Source organism: Eulemur rufifrons, chromosome 16 (assembly GCF_041146395.1).
Source record: "Eulemur rufifrons isolate Redbay chromosome 16, OSU_ERuf_1, whole genome shotgun sequence".
Lineage (NCBI taxonomy): Eukaryota > Metazoa > Chordata > Mammalia > Primates > Lemuridae > Eulemur > Eulemur rufifrons.
This window is the reverse complement of record NC_090998.1, coordinates 39,932,037-39,949,503: the sequence shown is the minus strand read 5'-3', so window position 1 is coordinate 39,949,503 and position 17,467 is coordinate 39,932,037. Positions and strand designations below refer to the sequence as shown.

Genomic DNA, 17,467 nt, shown 5'->3' with positions numbered 1-17,467 from the left:
CTCTGGAGTCAGAGTAAGCCCCCCATTCATGTGAATTTTTCAGAACTGCAGAAACAAAAGGCTTACCACTCCCTGTCCAGGGTAATCCCTTGGCTCAGTGCAGTTCTTTTGGATGGAGTAAAGTAACCTCCTTGAGATTGTCAGAGATCCTTCAGTGTCTCTTTGGTTGCTTGGTCTTGTAGCAAGGAGAACAGAAGCTACTGTTGATGAATAGCAGTTCTCTTAGTCTAGATTGACAGTAAGGATTTTGAGGATTAACAGCATGATTGGGACAGAGCACTTTTGTCAACAACTATAAAAGGTGGTCGAGGGATTAACAGGCAACTCTACAAAGTAAGAGTAACAAAAAGAAAGTTGATGGAAATGGACTCTACCTTCAGTGTTTACAAGTTGTATGGTGAGTTAGCAAGCAGGGGACTTGGCGAGTTTTTCACATACATCTGAAGAACCGAGCCTGATATTACATAATATAACAGTAGAGGCATGTAGAAATGCTTCAGATAGGAGTCCTTTCTGTCTAGTTACCATTAGGACTGATGTTTAAGCCAAATTTTAAATATGGTACCAGTTAACGATAATGATTATATCTGAGAAATTATAAAATTTATCCTGAAATAGTGCTTGTTATGGTATGGATTTTAGGGCGAAACAGGTCTTAAGAAAAACAATTTTAGATTGTGTCTAGAAACTAACTGGCAGTGACTCCTGCTAGTTTTCCTTTGTCAGCACTGATTTTCAAGAAACCTGTTATCATCTGATTTTGTTATATCCTTTTAGAGTATATTTCGTGTAGTGTTCCATGACAGAAGGCTACAATACACTGAACATCAACAGCTGGAGGGCTGGAGGTGGAACCGACCTGGAGATAGAATTCTTGACATAGGTGAGTTAAGAGAATCTATGGCCTTGGAAATGGCTTTGTGGACTAAGAGTCGGTTTTCTTTACTTGACATTTATCTTGATTCAAATGTTTCAGAGGCTCGAGTAGTATGAACCTTGGACTAAGCATAAATGATTAGTTGTATAATGATATCAAAATTGAAGTTGGAAGTGTAAGCACTTCAGTTCCATAGCAGTTGCTTCCATTACTTATGGGTGATTTTGTTTTGTTTTGTTTTTTAACTTGTAAATATCCATAATATAAAAGGTATCATTTTAACCATTTTTAAGTATGCAGTTCAGTAGCATTAAGTACTTTCACACTGTTTTGTAACCATCACCACCATCCATCTCTAGAACTTTTTCCATCTTGTAAAACTGAAACTCTGTACCTATTAAATAACTCCCCATTACCCCTTCTTCCCAGCTCCTGATAACCACTATTTTCCTTTCTGTCTCTATGAATTGGACTACTCTGGGTACTTCACATAAATGAAATCAGACAGTATGTGGCCTTTTGTGACTGGCTTTTTTCACTTAGCATAATGTTTTCAAGGTTCATCCACGTTGTAGCATACATCAGAATTTCCTTCCTGTTTAGGGCTGAATAATACTCCATTGTATATATATGTACCGCATTTTGCTTTTTTTATTTTTATTTTTTTTGAGACAGAATCTCGCTCTGTTGCCTGGGCTAGAGTGCCGTGGTGTCAGCCTAGCTCACGGCAACCTCAAACTCCTGGGCTTAAGCAATCCTTCTGCCTCAGCCTCCCAAGTAGCTGGGACTACAGACATGTGCCACCATGCCCGGCTAATTTTTTTTCTATATATATTTTTAGCTGTCCAAATCATTTCTTTCTATTTTTAGTAGAGATGGGGTCTTGTTCTTGCTCAGGCGGGTCTCGTTCTTGCTCAGGCTGGTCTCGAAGTCCTGACCTCAAGTGATCCTCCCGCCTCGGCCTCCCAGAGTGCTAGGATTACAGGCATGAGCCACCACACCCGGGCCTATATCTACCACATTTTGTTTATCCATCCATCTCTTGATAGACATTTGGGTTGACTTCACCTTTTGACTATTGTGAATAATGCTGCTATGAACAGGGATGTACAAATATTTGTTTGAGTCTCTGCTTTCAGTTCTTTTGAATATATACCCCAAAATGGAACTGATGGATCATATGATAATTCTATTTTTAATTTTTTTGAGGAAACACTATATTGTTTTCCACAGTGACTACACATTTTACATTTCTACCAGCAGTGCTCCAAGGTTCCAGTTTCTCTATATCCTTACCAACATTTGTTGCTTTCTGGTTTTTTTTTGATAATAGCCATCCTAATGGGTGTGAAGTGGTATCTCATTGTGCTTTTGATTTTTATTTCCCTGGTGATTAGTGATGTTGAGCATATTTTCATATGCTTATTGGCTATTTGTATATTTTCTTTGGAGAAATGTCTATTCAAATCTTTTGCCCATTTTTAAATTGGGTTGTTTGGTTTTTAGTTGTTAAGTTGTAGGAATTCTTTATATATTCTGGAATATTAACCCCACATTAGATATATCTATGCAAATATTTTCTTCTATTCTGTGGGTTGCCTTTTCATTATGTTGATAATGTCCTGTGGTGCACAAAAGTTTTAAATTTTGAGGTAGTCCAATTTACCTATATTTTAATTGCCTGTATTTTGGGGGCCATATCCAAGAAATCATTGCCAAATCCAATGTCATGAAGCTTTTTCCATATGTTTTCTTCTAACAGTTTTATAGTTTTAGGTCTTACATTCAGGTCATGGATCCATTTTGAGTTAATTTTTGTATATGGTGCAAAGTAAGGATCCAACTTCATTCATTTGCATGAGAATATCCAGTTTTCCCAGCACCATTTGTTGAAAAGATTGTTCTTTCCTCCATTGAATGGTCTTGGCACCCTTGTCAAAATTCATGCGACCATATATTTGAAGACTTATTTATGGGCTCTCTATTCTATTCCATTTGTTTATGTGGCTATCCTTATGCTTGTTTTGATAAGTGTAGCTTTGTAGTAAGTTTTGAAATCAGGAAGCATGAGGTCTCCAACTTTGTTTTTGTTTTTTTTTTTTCCAAGATTGTTTTGGCTATTAGGGATCTGATACTTTGTTTGAGTAGTATGTAAAAGGGGCCAGGTTTTTTTCCCCAATATGCTGAAAGTTCCTGTATCTTATTAGTGCTTGAAAACAAGATTAGTGGTATGTTCTACCTAAAGTGGGAGTTCTGGAATTGGAATCTATGTCTCTTGTTTTGCAGTTTAGTTTTTTCCTACTGCTTTGCTACGCAGAGTAGCATTTGTCTTTCCTAAATCATAGTGTATAAGGGAAGGATCTTCACAAACACACAGTCACTTTTCCTGAACATACTTTTAATCCTGGCATCTGTACCTTTGATCTCTAATTGGTTAATATCTTCTATTGGTAAACATAGTTATTAAACAAATTTAAGTACTACTGTTACAATTTTACCTTAAAAACACTGGTTCTCATGCAGTTTTCCTGGTATCTGTATAATAAATTGACCTTAGGATGAATTCAACACAACTAATACTGTGTAGTGGGACCCACTTGATGCTTTCTTGTTTGAATCATTGATACCAAAATAATAGTATAGTTATATAGCACAGTTATAATAATAAATAATATGACCTCGCTTTGTCTCCCCAGTTTGAGTATTAATAGAAGTCAGGGAGTAGTATTTGAGTGTCTACCGTGTGGAATGAAAAGCAAATTTCTCCTAAAACCCATTAATTTTTGCTTCCCTCTTAAGTAAAGATTTGTCACTCTGTTATAGGATTATTTGATGTAGGATTATTGATGTAAGTCGGCATTAATCTTTGTGTTAAATTTTTCCCACTTCTATCCATGATATAATGCTTTCTACCTTTATACAGACACTCTGCTTCACCCTTCTATAGCAGTCCTCTTTTTATTTTTATTTTTATTTTTTTGAGACAGGGTCTCACTTTGTTGCCTGGGCTGGAGTGCAGTGTCATCATCACTCACTGCAACCTCCAACTCCTGGGCTTAAGCGATCCTCCTGCCTCAGCCTCCTGAGTAGCTGGGATTATAGGCACAGGCTACCATGCCTAGCTAATTTTTCTAGTTTTTGTAGAGACTGAGTCTTGCTATTGCCCATGGTGGTCTTGAACTCTTGGCTTCAGGCAGTCCTCCTGCCTCAGCCTCCCAAAGTGCTCAGATTACAGGCATGAGCCACCACACTCAGCATATAGCAATCCTCTTAATGTGCTTCTAGTGGTAATACTAATCTTAAGACTGTAGGTGAAATAGATTATAAATTACAATTTTCATGACAGTAGAGCTAGTATGTAGACTTAATCCATCTTAAGTAGAATTTTGGGAAATTAAAAGGAAACTGCTTTTAAATTGCCTTATTTATAAAACTTTAAAGAGGAAAAAAGGTATTCAGAATGAAAGTTTTTAAGTCAATTTCAACTGTAAGCAAACCTTTTTCATTGGTAAAAAAGAAATTTAGGGTGTGATACACAAAAATCTTTGTAACTAGGGACAAGTAATATAAGAATTAGTGCTTTCTTATCTAAAACCAAGTAGCTCTCAGAATTGTTCAATGATTACCATTTTATTTCTCAGATATCCCAATGTCTGTGGGTATAATTGATCCTAGGGCTAATCCAACCCAACTAAATACAGTGGAGTTCCTGTGGGACCCTGCAAAGAGAACATCTGTGTTTATTCAGGTAAGGTATTGCAGATGGGGTTCCAGTTATGAAGAAGCATGTCTTACTGCCAGTTTGTTTCTTAAAGGATAAAACATATTAAATTTGAAATCCCAGCCTGACTGTCCAGTCCAGATCCCTCAACACGTGCCTTAGAGCTACAGTCCCCAACCTCCAGAACCCAGACCCATGCCGGTCAGTGGCCTGTTGGGGGCCAGGCCCTGGGGTGGGAGGTGGGCGATGGGCAGGCGAGTGAGTGAGGCTTCAACTGTGTTTGCAGCTGCTCCCCATGGCTTGAATCACTGCGTGGGCTCCACCTCCTGTCAGATTAGTGTGGCACTGGGTTTTCATAGGAGTGCAAATGCTACCGTGGACTGCACATGGCAGGGGATCTAGGTTTGTGGACTCCTTGTGAGAGTCTGGTGCCTGGTGCTATTGGGTAGACCTGGGTCAGTGGTGCTGATGCTGGGGAGTGGCTGGCTGCAAGTACAGATTGTCATTGGTAGAGAGGTTTGACTACACAATGAATATGGTGTGCCTGGGTCATCTTGGCACTATAAGCCCTCAATCCCCCAACCCCCTTCCTTGGAAGGACTGTCTTCCACGAAGCCAGTCCCTGGTGCCAAAAAGGTTGGGGAGCACTGCCTTAGAGCATTGAGGAGTTTCTGTATTGCTCTTCTAATTACCTCAATTCATTTTATGTCTCCCCAAAATGCTTGCTAATGGCTGCATAATATACCATCCTTTCGGTGTACCATAACTTACCTAACAATTATTTGCATTTACATTGTCCTAATTTTTTACTATTATCCATAATGTTATTTTGATCATCTTTATACCTTTTCTTTTTTGGAGACAGGGTCTCACTCTTTTGCCCTGGGTAGAGTGCAGTAGCGTCATCATAGCTCACCGCAACCTCCAATTCCTGGGCTCAAGCAATCCTCCTGCCTCAGCCTCCCAAGTAGCTGGGACTACAGGTGCACACCACCATGCACCTGGCTAACTTTTCTACATTTTGTAGAGTTGAGATCTCACTCTTGCTCAGACTGTTCTCAAACTCCTGAGCTCAAGCAATCCTCCTGCCCCAGCCTCCTAAAGTGCTAGGATTATAGGCGTGAGGCACCAAGCCCCACCTTTACTTAAAATTTGACTTGCATATCTGATTATATTCTTTCAGTAGATTCTTTGAAAGTCCCTGTTTGTATTAATGATAGCTAATAGGTTATTGAGTAGTTAACATGAGATAGTCACTGTGTTAAATAAACACTTTGTATACATGATTTTAAGACTTTCTGCAATAATCTTTGGAGTAGGAATAGTCTTTGAGGCTTAGAGAGGTTAAGTAACTTACCCAAGCTAGTAAATGGTTAGTCAGACAAGGTTCCACTATTAAGATTCACCAGTCTGGCATTACGCAGTAGCCAAGAAACCATTTTCTCCCCTATTGCTGTGAGCTTTCATATTTACTATTTTCCCCGTGTGGATGGTGCCTCCTCTTTCCGAAGTATTCCTTAAATTCGAGCAAACTTTTACTAACAAAAATCATTTCTCTTTTATGTTAACTCTGTATTCTCTGAAGCAGTTAATGAATTTAATTACAGTAGCTTTTGATAGCATTTTGTTAGATCTATACATTTACTTTATATTTGTAAATCATTTAAGTTTTTCTCATTTCATCCATTAGACTGTAAATTCTTCAGGATCAAAAAGAGGGAAAGTGGTTTTGTAGGTGTTCATAATGCCTGTTAAATGTTTTGTTGTTAGTAGTTCCTCAGAAAATACTGCTGACTGGTTTGGCATGTGTCTTTGTGAAGATCCTTCCCTTCAGCAGCGGTGAAGCCTTGATGTTGTATTCTTTTCAGGTGCACTGTATTAGCACAGAGTTCACCATGAGGAAACATGGTGGAGAAAAGGGGGTGCCATTCCGAGTACAGATTGATACCTTCAAGGAGAACGAGAACGGGGAATATACCGAACATTTGCACTCGGCCAGCTGCCAGATCAAAGTTTTCAAGGTATTCTTGGCAATGTGCTGGCTCTTGGATTCTTTTTCTTTCTCTTCTTTTTTGAATTTATTTATTTATTTTTTATTTATTTTTATTGTTTTTTTTTATGAAGGGTGGGGAGGGAGGATGGGGTTGAATTTCCTTTTTTTTTTTTTTTTTTTGAGACAGAGTCTCACTCAGTCAGCCTACGTGGAGTGCAGTGGTGTCATCGTAGCTCACTGCAACCTCAAACTCCTGGGCTCAAGCAATCCTCCTGCCTTTTTGAAAGAATCTTTTTGAAATCTCTTAATACCTGTTAAAGTTAAAAGCTCTTGTAAAGCTCACGAAAATTATGGAAAGTTGACTATTTTGGTAACAATCATAACTAATGTTTCCTTATTTTGGTCTTTATTTTTATCACATGGGTAAATATTATTATGTTCTCTTTGCAAGGGGTTCAGTAATACAAAAGTAAAATCCTTGTTACCAATCTTACCCTGACTCCCCAACCTCTCCCCTGATGGAACCACTGTTGTGATTTGGTATATGTCCTAGTCCTCTTCTATGCTTTTATACCACATGTATATAGGTATACACATATTTCTTTTCCTTAAAACATAAATGGGGTTATACTGTATTAATTGTTTTGAAGCTTGATTTTTTCAGGTAACTATGTGCTTTAGAGATCTTTCCATGTCAGTAGCTATAGATCTGTTTTATTCTTTTTCAACTCCATCAAACATTTAAATTTCCTATTTTCAAATTTAGGCAGAGTGATGCATCTTGCCTTTATATCATGGCACATACATCTTTGTTTCATATGTGGCTATTTAAGTTTTTAGAAGCAATATTGTCGGGTCAAAGGATGAATACCTGATTTTAAAACAAAATATTTCTCATTTCAGCCCAAAGGTGCAGACAGAAAGCAAAAAACAGATAGGGAAAAAATGGAAAAACGAACACCTCATGAAAAGGAGAAATATCAACCTTCCTATGAGACAACCATACTCACAGAGGTAAAGGATTTCTTTTGGTGACAATTTCATTTTCTAACTTTTACTCTTAAAAGAAAAATCTATCACCTCCTGGATTTGATCCAGCATGATCAAAATTCACTTTTCCTGAGCATACTCTCTATTGCTTACTGGGTCCTCTGAAGAATGAAGATTTACTAATTAAGATGTGCTATTCAAGTATAATAACACTATGTTATTGGAACACTTGGGTCAAGTGTGCTTTTTCATTATCTAAGCTATCCTTTGATTTTAGTGTTCTCCATGGCCCGAGATCACATACGTCAATAATTCCCCATCACCTGGCTTCAACAGTTCCCATAGCAGTTTTTCCCTTGGGGAAGGGTAAGTCTGAGAAATAAAATTGTCATGTATTTGTCCCAGATGTGTATTTTTTCATTAACCTTTCCATAAACAATGTCTTTTTAAATCGGTAAGTACTTCTATTTGGTCAGTTTTTGATGGATTTATATATGAACTGAGGTTTGGATTATCTTCAAAAAAGACTGAAAGAGTTTTATATGGCCTTTTCTCCTTCCCTGCCCCTCTCCTCCTCCTCCATGTCTCTCTCCTCTTCTTCTTTTTCCCCCCATTAGAAAATAGCATTTATGGTCACTTTTTAGTGATTCAGGGACTGATCATCTGGGCTTTTTGCTTCTCCCTGTTACTGCTCATCTTGTGGTTATTTCACTTCCTAATCATACTTACATCAGAGTGGTCATTGGGAATTGGAAACACAGTTGTCCAAACACTAAAATCTGTTTTGTTATTTGTTGTTTGTTATTTGTCCCTAACACCTAATTATTATGAATCTTTGATAATTAGGGAAAGAAGGTTGAAGATAATTTTCTACATTATCTATGGGATGCATTTAATCTTGTCTTATTGTTTTTTTTTTTACAATCAGAGTTAATTGAAAGTTGGTATAGATGCCTACTCCAGTTTAAAAAAGTAACTGTATTATAGTTCTGACTTTTAACATGTATTCCACATAACCATATTAAAACTTGAAATAGGCTACCAAATGTGCAAGCATATTGTTTGGATGCAGTATTTGTTTTTGGATTTATTTTGGCTCTGTGTTCAACCTACTTCTTACAGGATTTAATTAAGGTAGCTTAAATATTCAAAACATAACAATTAAGAATAAAAATAGGTATCAGTTGTAGAAGGACTACATATAACTAGGGTCATGAGATAAGTTAATTACTAAGTTTGAATATCAAATTTGAATTTTGCAGCTGAGGTTAAAAAAAGAAAAAACTTTTTTGAAAGAAAAAATCTAACATCCACGTGGATGATGCATTCTACTTGTAGGTAATTTTTAATATTATATAGGGCTTAAAGGTTGTGTTTTAAAACTTTTTCTTTTCTCTTTGTCATGTACTTCATATTAGACTCAACTTTTTCTCCCATAAAAAAAGTAAACATTAGACTGGGTGCAGTGCCTCATGCCTATAATCCCAGCACTTTGGAAGGGTGAGGCAGAAGGATCACTTGAGGCCAGGAGTTCGTGACTAGTCTGGGCAATATAGCAAGATCCTGTCTCTACACAAAAAATTAAAAAATTAGCCAGGTGTGGTGATCTGCACTTGTAGTCCCAGCTACTCAAGGGGCTGAGGGAGGAGAATTGCTTGAGGCCAGGAGTTCAAGCCTACAGGGAGCTATGATCACAGCATTGCACTCCAACCTGGGTGACAGAGTGAGACCCTGTTTCTGAATAAATAAATAGATAGATAGAAGTAAGCATTAGGGAAGAGGGTCAATCCATAAATAAAGTGTAAAGAAAAACTAAGGGTTTGGAGATAGCCCTTGGATCACAAATTAGATAGCAATAATTTTTGAAACTGCTGTAAAAATAATTAAGTGGTTTTGATTAGGTGTGTGATCATATTGCCTTGCATAAATTTTTTTCCAATATTTTTCCTGTGTATGTATGTGTGCATATTTATGTATTTAATGTAGTAATATATTGATATGCTTTTATATCCTGATTATTTCATATTAATAAATTTCTTATTAAATATTCTTTATGCCATAATTTATCTCATCAGTCCCAATTTATTGAAATTTTTATTTCTTTTCAGTTTCCTCAATAATAAAAAATGTTGCAAATGACATAGTTTCTCCCACTCCCCCATAAAGTCTTTAGGTGAAATTAACAGATAATTGAAGTATGGGATCAAAGAATAGAAATGTTTTATGAGACAGCACAGATTTATTTATTTATTTATGGAGACAGGGTCTTGCTCTGTCACCTGGGCTAGAGTGTAGTAGCGTCATCATAGCTCACTGCAACCACCAATTCCTGGGCACAGGCAGTCCTGCTGGCTCAGCCTCCTGAGTAGCTGGGACTACAGGGGTGCCACCATGCCTTGCTAATTTTTGTATTTTTTGTAGAGATGGGATCTCAATATGTTGCTCAGGCTGGTCTCAAACTTCCAGCCTCAAGTGATCCTCCTGCCTTGACCTTCCAATGTGCTGGGATTAGAGGCATGAAGCCGCTGCACCTGGCACACAGATCCTTTTAAACCTCTAGGTTAAAACTTATTATGAAGGTGAAGAATGAGATAATGAACCCTAATATGTGTCATGGATTCATCCTTTCATTTTAAATGTTTCTTTAGAAATGGTTCACCAAACCACCAGCCAGAGCCACCCCCTCCAGTCACAGATGTAAGTCTGAAGTTGAATGTTAATTATTTGCAATGTCTTGTAATGCTTTGATGACTATGCAATTCAATAGAAATGCCCAACTTTTAGGGAGTATTATTCATTCATTCATTAAATAAATATTTATTAAATTTTCACTATGACCTAGATACATACTATGCTAGAAACTAGAGATGTGAAACAAGTAATGCAGGACCCTTACATTTGAGGAGATTACAGTCTAGCAGGGAAGTTAAGAATGGAACTCCATGAGCTTCTTGCATGGTTATAGGAGGAGAAGATTGATATAGTATAAACAACTTATAAACAAACTAGACCTGAGTATGGGGATGTGGATGTGTTTGGCTGTGTGTTACCTAATGGGGTAACAGATGAATCTGTTTAGTTACCAAGAAACTGCTCTCTCCCTTTCAGAACCTCTTGCCAACAACCACACCTCAGGAAGCTCAGCAGTGGTTGCATCGAAACCGTTTTTCTACATTCACAAGGCTTTTCACAAACTTCTCAGGTTAAATTTGCTTTTCTTTTTGTTCTCCCCAGCATGGGATATTCCTTTATATTCAAGACCCTCCTGGTATCCATATGAGATATGTGTTTGTGTGAGTGAGAGAGAGAAGGGAGAGAGAGAGAGATCTTACTGCATTTTTCTGATGAAATAAATTTCATAGAACCCTTTATTTTAGACTTTCTCACCAGCTGCAACCATGCTGTGAAATACTTAAAAAGAAATTCCTCTTAGTTTAAGCTCACTTTAATTTTTTTTTTTACTAACTATGCAAGCTTGGAATCACTTTAATTTTAAAATGCTTACTCCATACAATACTTTTGAAAATGTATATTCCATACTATTTTATCAAGGGACATATTCAGGCAGTCTGAAAATTCCCCCTAATATTGCTGTATTGTATTTTACTTACACAATCCACATTTATTTAGCATCTTCTGTATACCAGCTATGGTAGGAATACACAAATGGATGAGGCATACTTACTAATCAAAGAGCATATTCATCATCTAATGTTCAAAACAAGAAAACAACAGCCAATGAAATCAAAATAAAACCCTGAAAAACATAGTGCTCTGACAGTGAGACATTCAGGAGAGGGTCTGGTGTTAGAGAATATATGTGATACATGAGGTGAATCTTGAGGGATAAGGAGGAATCTGTTGGTCAGAGAGTAAAAGATTTGTGTTTTTGTTTTTTTTTTTCAATTGAGATGGAGAGCTGGGCTCGATGGCTCATGCCTGTAATCCTAGCACTCTGGGAGGCCAAGGAGGGAGGATTGCTTGAGGTCAAGAGTTCGAGACCAGCCTGAGCAAGAGTGAGACCCTCTCTCTACAAAAACTAGAAAAAATTAGCTGGCTGTGGTGGCACATACCTATAGTCCCAGCTACTTGGGAGGCTGAAGCAGGAGGATGGCTTGAGCCCAGGAGTTTGAGGTTGCAGTGAGCTGTGATTAAGCCACTGTACTCTAGCTGGGGTGACAGAATGAGACCCTGTCTCAAGGAAAAAAAAGAAAAATTGAGATGGAGTCTCTCTATATTGCCCAGCCTGGCCTCAGACTCCTGGTCTCTCAAGGTATCGTCCTGCCTCAGCCTCCCAAGTTCTGGGACTATAGGCGTGGACCACTGCACCTGGCTAGTGAAAGGATATTTAAGACAGGAAGACCAACTTGCTAATTAGGCATCATCAATATGATGAAAACATAGGATTAAGTGGAGAAGTTAATTGAGAGGGAACTGAGATCCGAGAGGAGGCAGAGGCCAGGTCATGAAGGGCCTTATATACAATGCAAAAGATTACAGATTATAACACACTGGTAATGAGGTGTCCTTGTAATAGAGCCCATTTTAGTAGTCATTAACAAAGAGAATCTTTGCCTTTATCATCCATTTTCTTATATTTATTCCAGGGGCAGATTTATTGAAATTAACTAGAGATGATGTGATCCAAATCTGTGGCCCTGCAGATGGAATCAGACTTTTTAATGCATTAAAAGGCCGGTATGTAATTAGTGTTAAAATACCAATAAGGTTGGATTCCAAATGGATTTGGATTCAGGGATTCTTCATAGTACTATGCACAGCTAAATACCTTCCTGTCAAAACATTTTTTAAAAATGTACCAAATAAAGATGAAAAATATCCTTTCTTACATTTGATCCAAGGAATTCCTTATGATATCCCATTTTTCATTTCCAGGTAATAATTTTTATCCAGTATTTATTCATTGTCCTTATCATGAGCCAGGCATTATTACAGGCTCTGAAGCTATCTATATTGGTGAGCAAATATAAGGTACCCATTGTTAGGGAGTTCACTTTCTAATAGGGAGACAGATAGAGATATAAACAGTAGTATTTTGGTGATAAGTGCTTTGAAGGAAAACAAAACAACTAAGCAAAAAACAAGGTTGTGGGGTGTAGAGTGCCCAGAACATGATCAGGAAAGACCCCTTTGAGGAGGAGATATTAAAGATGAGTTATGAGAAGGATGAAGCTGTGGAATCATATGAGGGAAGATTATTCTAGGCAGAAGGAACAATAGGTGTAAAGGCCCGAGCTGGTTTTAACTGGGGAAGAGGTCATCATTCAGTTTGGGTAGGAATTACTTAAGTGTCTGCTTGCAAATGTTACAATACAGAGTAATAAGTAGTCCCATTTTGGGACTTATAATTTTAAATAGTAGTAGTATTGATGGAAAAAACATGCAGGTCATTGGCAACAAAACTAAATCAGTGACTAAAAAATAAAACAGATTGTGAAGTATTTGTGTTTGTGTATATCACAAAGGATAATGAATCAGATTGGCTGCGATCTTGGAAAATTTGAAGGAAAGAAATGACTTGAGAAAAAAGAATGGATCTTTCATTTTTAAGTGTATTATCTAAAGAGTGCTTAGAAATAGGAAGGAATGAGATGATCAGATCAAGAGGTAATTCAATACCTTTGTCTAAGAAGTAAGAACAGAAAGAGGGCTTAGGCTACTTAGGAGAAGGTAAATGAGGGAAATAAGATTCTCCAGTTTACTATATTGCCATTTTTAAGTAAAAAGTGTATCTTGAAACTGACCATAAAACAGTGGCTCATACATTTTGAATATTTCTGACCTTTACACCAAAGGTCCCAAACTCAAATGACTACAGAGGCCACATAGGTAATGTAAATGAGTGACAGTCAAGTCTGGGGTATAGTGAAGAATGCATGTACCCTGTAAGGAGAATAGCTCATTGTTTTCACTTGAAAATGAGGGCCTCAGATTGCTTGATCTGATTTTCAAGAAAAGCCAAAAGTTCAGAGTTTATGTGATGCCTCCTGTTGGAACTAGTTCAGCCTAAGGGTAAAAAGAAAAAAAAAAAACCCAACCACCACTGAGAAACTAATAAAACATAGCAATTGGCCCACAAGCTGCCAGTTTTCAACCCGTGCTCTATACTATTACTGTAGAAACACATGTTCTCCCTTAAAATGTGCTTCCCATAGAAAATGTAAGACTAACAGTTGTTTTCTCCCCCTTAGGATGGTGCGTCCAAGGTTAACCATTTATGTTTGTCAGGAATCGTTGCAGTTGAGGGAGCAGCAGCAACAGCAGCAGCAACAGCAACAGAAGCATGAGGATGGAGACTCAAATGGTACTTTCTTTGGTAGGTCATTCTGGACAGACCAGGACGGATATGAAGAAAGGTGAAGAGATAACTTACAGGCATGTGTGATGGGAATTTCTCAAACAGCAGATTCAGCATTTGCTAGAAGCAATGATAATTACTAACATTTATTGACCTCCTAATATATGCCAAGTGCTATTCTCAACGCTTTTTACATGCTATAATTTTTACAGCTAATATCTCCAGTTTGCAGAAGATTTTATTATCTCCAATATTCACATGAGGAAATGAGGCCTAGGGATATTGAATAACTTGCCCTAGATCTAGCAAGTGGCTAAGCCAGGATTTGAACACAGGCAGTCTGATTTCTGAGTCCTTCAGAAAAGTGTGCATTCCTAGTGATCAGATTACCTGTAAGAACAAACTTTGTACTGACTGCTGTTGCTCTCTCCCTTTTGCAGTGTACCATGCCATCTATCTAGAAGAACTGACAGCCATTGAATTGACAGAAAAAATTGCTCAGCTTTTCAGCATTTCCCCTTGCCAAATCAGCCAGATTTACAAGCAGGGGCCAACAGGAATCCATGTGCTCATCAGTGATGAGGTAGATTTTTTTTCAGTACAGTTGAATTATCACATGACAGTTTGTCAGGACATGTATTAATAACAGGAGCAAGAGCAGTTCTACTGGGACAGAGTGCTCTGTTTTCTAGATCAGAGGGTTTCACACTTTTTTGCTTGCTTACCTCCTAAAATAATTCTTAAAAATTTTGTATCCCCTTGCACATTTTTAGGTTGGCTTAAAATTTTTTGTTATAAGTTTAAACAGTTGTAAAAGATGTCATTTGTGGGCTACATATGACATTTTAAAATGAAATGGTTACATCACTATTCTAATTGCATTCTATGTAACCTAAATACAAGAGTGATTTAATATCACCATCATCCCATTTAAAAAAATACATGACTGTGCTTTTCTTTAACAGAATGTTTAGGTAGGACTCAGTGGCTTGTGCCTGTAAACCTAGCACTTTGGGAATGTGAGGCAGGAGGATCACTTGAGGCCAGGATTTTAAGACCAGCATGAGCAATATAGCAAGACCTTGTCTCTACAACAAAAAAATATATATTAGCTAGTCGTGGTTGCGTGTACCTGTAGTCCCAGCTTCTTGGGAGCTTGAGGCCGGAGGATTGCTTGAGCCCTTGAGTTTGAGGTTGCTGTGAGCTATGATGATGCCACTGCACTCTAGCCTAAGCAACAGAGCAAGACACTGTCTCAAAAAAAAAAAAAGAAGTGCATCTGCTAATGAGGTTCCATTTCCCACCCTTATACTTCCACATTATTTCATCTGTAGATGATTACTACCTATTTATTGCTAGAATGACGTAGAGTTCAGGATCAATTCCCCCTTAGAATCTGGGGAGGGGGAAATGCTGTGGAATCTAATGCATATAAATGTATAGATAGGAATGGATGAAATTTTGTTGTAACAACATCACTAAATTATTATTTTTTTATTTATTTATTTTTTTGAGACAGAGTCTCACTCTGTTGCCCAGGCTAAAGTGCCACGGCATCAGCCTAGCTCACAGCAACCTCAAACTCCTGGGCTCAAGCAATCCTCCTGCCTCAGCCTCCCGAGTAGCTGAGACTACAGGCATGCACCACCATGCCCAGCTAATTTTTTTCTATATATATTTTTGTTGTCCATATAATTTCTTTTTTTTTTTTATTTTTTTTTTATTTTTTTTTTGAGACAGAGTCTCACTTTGTTGCCCAGGCTAGAGTGAGTGCCGTGGCGTCAGCCTAGCTCACAGCAACCTCAAACTCCTGGGCTCAAGCGATCCTCCTGCCTCAGCCTCCCGAGTAGCTGGGACTACAGGCATGTGCCACTATGCCCGGCTAATTTTTCTATATATATATTTTTAGTTGTCCATATAATTTCTTTCTATTTTTAGTAGAGACGGGGTCTCGCTCTTGCTCAGGCTGGTCTCGAACTCCTGACCTTGAGCGATCCACCCGCCTCGGCCTCCCAGAGTGCTAGGATTACAGGCGTGAGCCACCGCGCCCGGCCCACTAAATTATTTTGAACTTCTGAATTATGTACCAAAAATTACATAATGATATTATCAAAAATTATTTGGGGCGGGGCACAGTGAGTGGCTCACGCCTGTAATGCTAGCACTCTGGGAGGCCGAGGCAGAAGAATCAGAAGGATGGCTTGAGGTCAGGAGTTTGAGACCAGCCTGAACAAGAGGGAGACCCCATCTGTACTAAAAAAATAGAAAAAATTAGATGGGTGTGGTGACGAGCACCTATAGTCCCAGCTACTGGGGAGGCTGAGGCAGGCGAATCGCTTGAACCCAGGAGTTTGAGGTTGCTGTGAGCTAGGCTGACACCACGGTACTCTAGCCCGAGCAACAGATTGAGACTCTATTTAAAAAAAAAAAAATTATTTTGAATCATCTATCATTTGACAGTGATTAGGTCACTCTATAATTCTGATGAAAGGAAGAATTAGAAATCAATTAGAAATCATGTGATTCATAATAGGGTTTGTTACTCAGTCATTTGAATTCACTTTTGCAGTTCCACTTTGGTACCCTGAGGCTTTTCTTTAATAGCCCGTAGCAGGGCACCTTAGTAGGATTCTGGGAGAGTGAAAGTCATGCCTTTATTTTGTAAAATGGGGGAGTGGGGGTTTGAGGAGGGAAGTGGTGTGGAAGAACTCAAGAGGTTTTAGGAAAGAATTCATATGGAAGTTGAAGGCCTGGAAGTCAGTTCTCTCATGTGAGCCTATCAGTATCTGTGTAGGCCTTGGAACGTCTTGCCCCGGGGAAATGCATGCTCCACTTTTAAGGCAATTGTTCTAGACTGCTTGGTTTTTTTAAGATTTAAAAACCAAACTGGGGAGAAAAAAGAAGAAAAAAACAAACAGGCTTGTGAAGCAGGCTTTTGAAAGTTAGGAGGAAAAAACTCATATGATTCTATAAATATTCGTGAAATACTCTATTTGGACCTGTAAAGTCTCACATCGAAACCCCTTTGGGTGTGGGGTAGTCGTAGAAACACAGAAATAGAAAGGGATTATTTTAACTTAAATATAATGTAATAAAAAGCCACATAGTCAAAATGAATGCAGCAAACCAAAGTTTTTAATAATCTACAAATTTTCTTGTTTTTTTCAGATGATACAGAACTTTCAGGAAGAAGCCTGTTTTATTCTGGACACAATGAAAGGTAATAAGATAGTAAGACAAACACCTTTCTCTAAGCAGTTTAAAAGCTTTACTTTACTACTATTAAGTAAAGTACATGCTTTACTTCTTTGAGGAGAGATAAGGAAAGTATCAGCCATATTTGAAATAGAGAAAGTAACATCAGAGATTGTTCCTTTGTATGAGTTGGTTTCTTGCTTTTTCTTTTTTTTTTTTGGAGACAGAGTCTCGCTCTGTTGCCAGGTCTAGAGTGCCGTGATGTCAAGCTCACAGCAACCTCAAATTCCTGGGCTTAAGCAATCCCTCTGCCTTAGCCTCCCGAGTGGCTGGGACTATAGGCGTGCACCACCATGCCTGGCTAATTTTTTT

General features: G+C 38.1%; 1 protein-coding gene across 3 annotated transcripts in view; it reads left to right on the top strand.

Moving 5' to 3' along the window:
• The window catches only part of TFCP2 (transcription factor CP2), a 54,823-nt gene that overhangs the window by 35,615 nt on the left and 1,741 nt on the right, over positions 1-17,467 (top strand). For 2 of the 3 annotated variants that reach the window (XM_069490018.1, XM_069490017.1), the window contains exons 5-15: positions 778-883; positions 4,519-4,625; positions 6,467-6,619; positions 7,495-7,605; positions 7,859-7,947; positions 10,230-10,278; positions 10,690-10,783; positions 12,189-12,279; positions 13,794-13,918; positions 14,341-14,483; positions 17,069-17,120. In XM_069490018.1, the coding sequence (XP_069346119.1) occupies positions 778-883; positions 4,519-4,625; positions 6,467-6,619; positions 7,495-7,605; positions 7,859-7,947; positions 10,230-10,278; positions 10,690-10,783; positions 12,189-12,279; positions 13,794-13,918; positions 14,341-14,483; positions 17,069-17,120 (1,120 nt within the window). The remainder of the gene's footprint in view (positions 1-777; positions 884-4,518; positions 4,626-6,466; positions 6,620-7,494; positions 7,606-7,858; positions 7,948-10,229; positions 10,279-10,689; positions 10,784-12,188; positions 12,280-13,793; positions 13,919-14,340; positions 14,484-17,068; positions 17,121-17,467) is intronic. The other variant, XM_069490019.1, reaches the window with a different exon arrangement.